At 64.6% G+C, this 2,194-nt stretch overlaps 1 protein-coding gene across 2 annotated transcripts in view; it reads left to right on the top strand.

The window, feature by feature from the left end:
• Window positions 1–2,194, top strand: part of INTS1 (integrator complex subunit 1) — a 31,798-nt gene that overhangs the window by 25,534 nt on the left and 4,070 nt on the right. For both annotated transcript variants that reach the window (XM_025049558.1, XM_025049559.1), the window contains exons 38-40: window positions 48–171; window positions 1,267–1,400; window positions 1,841–2,033. In XM_025049558.1, the coding sequence (XP_024905326.1) occupies window positions 48–171; window positions 1,267–1,400; window positions 1,841–2,033 (451 nt within the window). The remainder of the gene's footprint in view (window positions 1–47; window positions 172–1,266; window positions 1,401–1,840; window positions 2,034–2,194) is intronic.

Here is a 2,194-nt window from a genome sequence, read left to right as displayed (position 1 = left end):
CGGCCCCCCGCCCCAGCCGCCCCAGCTCCCACACCCGTCCCTTCCAGCGTGCTGGGCCAGCGCTGCCGAGACCTGCTCGTGCAGCTGTACCTGCAGCGGCCAGAGCTCCGGGGGCCCGCACCCGAGGTCCTGCTGCACGGCGAGGGTGCCACCACCAGCAGCATCTGCAAGGTGAGGCCCGGCCAGGCGCTGCTCAGGGCTGCTTCTGACCTTTGCTTCTGAGCTAGAAACGCAGACTAGGAAACGGAGAAATGTGTCTTCTCAGACTTAATAACAAATAAGTAACCTGGCGAGTGGCAGCGTCGCGTCCGGGCAGCCCCGTCTGTCCTCGTTGCCTGAGGGCAGAGCCCACCCGCTGGCCTCACCTGTCTGACCTCGTGAAGGGTCTTGGATCTTTTTTCCCAGAAGTGTTCTTTGGCCGAGGAACAGAGAAAAGGGGTGTCTATCTATACCCCCTTTTCCTTCGCGAGAGGCCATCGACACGCAGAGGCTGTGTGCGCAGAACGAGTTTTGATGCTTGGGCACTTTGAAAGCACCCACAAGCAGGACACTGAGTGTCCGCCACCCTGTCACTGACTGCCTGTCACTGCAGACTAGCTGGCACCTTCTAGAGTTCCACGGAACCGCGCGGCGAGCAGCCTGGCGGCCCCTTCGCTTGGCGTGGTCGCTTCGTGGGGCCGCATGCTCCTTTTCGCGGCTGCGTGTGTTTCACGCTGCGGTCGGGCCTCTGGCGAGCCCCGGGGTGGGGCTATGACCGACGGCACTGCGTGAGTGGTCATGTGCGGGTCGTGCGGGTCGCTTTCACTTCTGGGGGGCAAGGTGGGGGTGGGGAGGCGACTGTCGCCCCCCTGCTTCTCGTGCCGTGGAAGGAGCTGACTTCCTGGCTGTGTTTCCTTCTGTGTTTGTGCGTTTGTTTCGCGGTTGAGGTTGCCCTTTACGCGGTGTCGGGTTTTTCCACTCACCAGACTGTTCTGGTGAAAGGGAGCGAGCGTCTGTGCGTGTGGAGGGGTTGCCTTCGACCCCGCGTGTGGAGGGAGTCCAGAACCCTCAGGCACGGCCTATTTGATGGCAGAAGCTCCAGGGAGCAGGGAGGGACCCAGTTTCTCAGGGTTGCTGTGTGGCTATGCCGGGTCCCGGGGGGACAGGGACCGCGGCTCGTGGCCTCCGTCGTGCCCCATCACGGCCCCTTCAGGGCGGCAGAGACGGGTGGGAGCAGGTGAGGCACCCGGGCTGCGGCGGCCCCAGCCTCTGCTGCCCTTCTCACAGCTGGACGTCCTCACGCACCGCTTCATCACTCTCCTCGCGGACACCAGTGACTCCCGGGCGTCTGAGAACCGCGTGGCTGACGCCAACATGGCCTGTCGGAAGCTGGCTGTGGCCCACCCCATCCTGCTGCTCAGGTGCTGCCTACCACACTGGGGACCCCATGAGACACAGCTCAAGGCAGAATGCCCCCCTCATCCCAAGCTGAGCAGATGCTCTGAGGGCGTTGGGGCCCCGCCTCCACTCCCAGTACAGTTTAACTGCCAGCTGATGTGTGGTCATGCAGATGTGCAGAGTGGCCAGCTGGCCTGGGACAGTCCAGTAGGGCAGTTACCATTTCTGACTCAGCTGAGCCTCGGTGGGAGGGACCAGAGAGACTCCAAGAGAGGGCGTAGTGGCTCCTCCCAGCCCAGAGCCTGAGGGTGGGCGGCATTCTGTTCTGGTCCCTTGGAGAGGGCCCCGGGCCAGCAGCCCCGACCCGTCAGTTCCGACAGGTGTTTTAGCCAGCTCCTGGTGTGGGCTATGTGTCCGCGTGTCTGGGTGGTCAGGACCACCAAATGCTCTCCTGCGTCTCCAGGCATCTGCCCATGATCGCCGCGCTCCTGCACGGCCGCACCCACCTCAACTTCCACGAGTTCCGGCAGCAGAACCACCTGACTTTCTTTCTGCACGTGCTGGGGGTGCTGGAGCTGCTGCAGCCGCAGGTGTTCCGGAGCGAGCACCAGGGGGCGCTGTGGGACTGTCTGCGTTCCTTCATCCGCCTGCTTCTGGTGGGTGCCTCCCGTGGCCGCCAGGGACCAGACTGTGATGCGCCGGCCTCTGTCCTCTAGGTGCCACAGCCTGGGAGATGGGAGGCGGAGCCCCATCTCGGGTGCACAGGGGCTGGCCCCGTCACCGCCCCCCCCCCCCCCCCTCCTCGCCCCCCCCCCCC

This window comes from Pteropus alecto, unplaced genomic scaffold, assembly GCF_000325575.1.
Source record: "Pteropus alecto unplaced genomic scaffold, ASM32557v1 scaffold56, whole genome shotgun sequence".
Classification (NCBI taxonomy): domain Eukaryota; kingdom Metazoa; phylum Chordata; class Mammalia; order Chiroptera; family Pteropodidae; genus Pteropus; species Pteropus alecto.
This window is presented reverse-complemented; position numbering and strand designations above follow the sequence as displayed.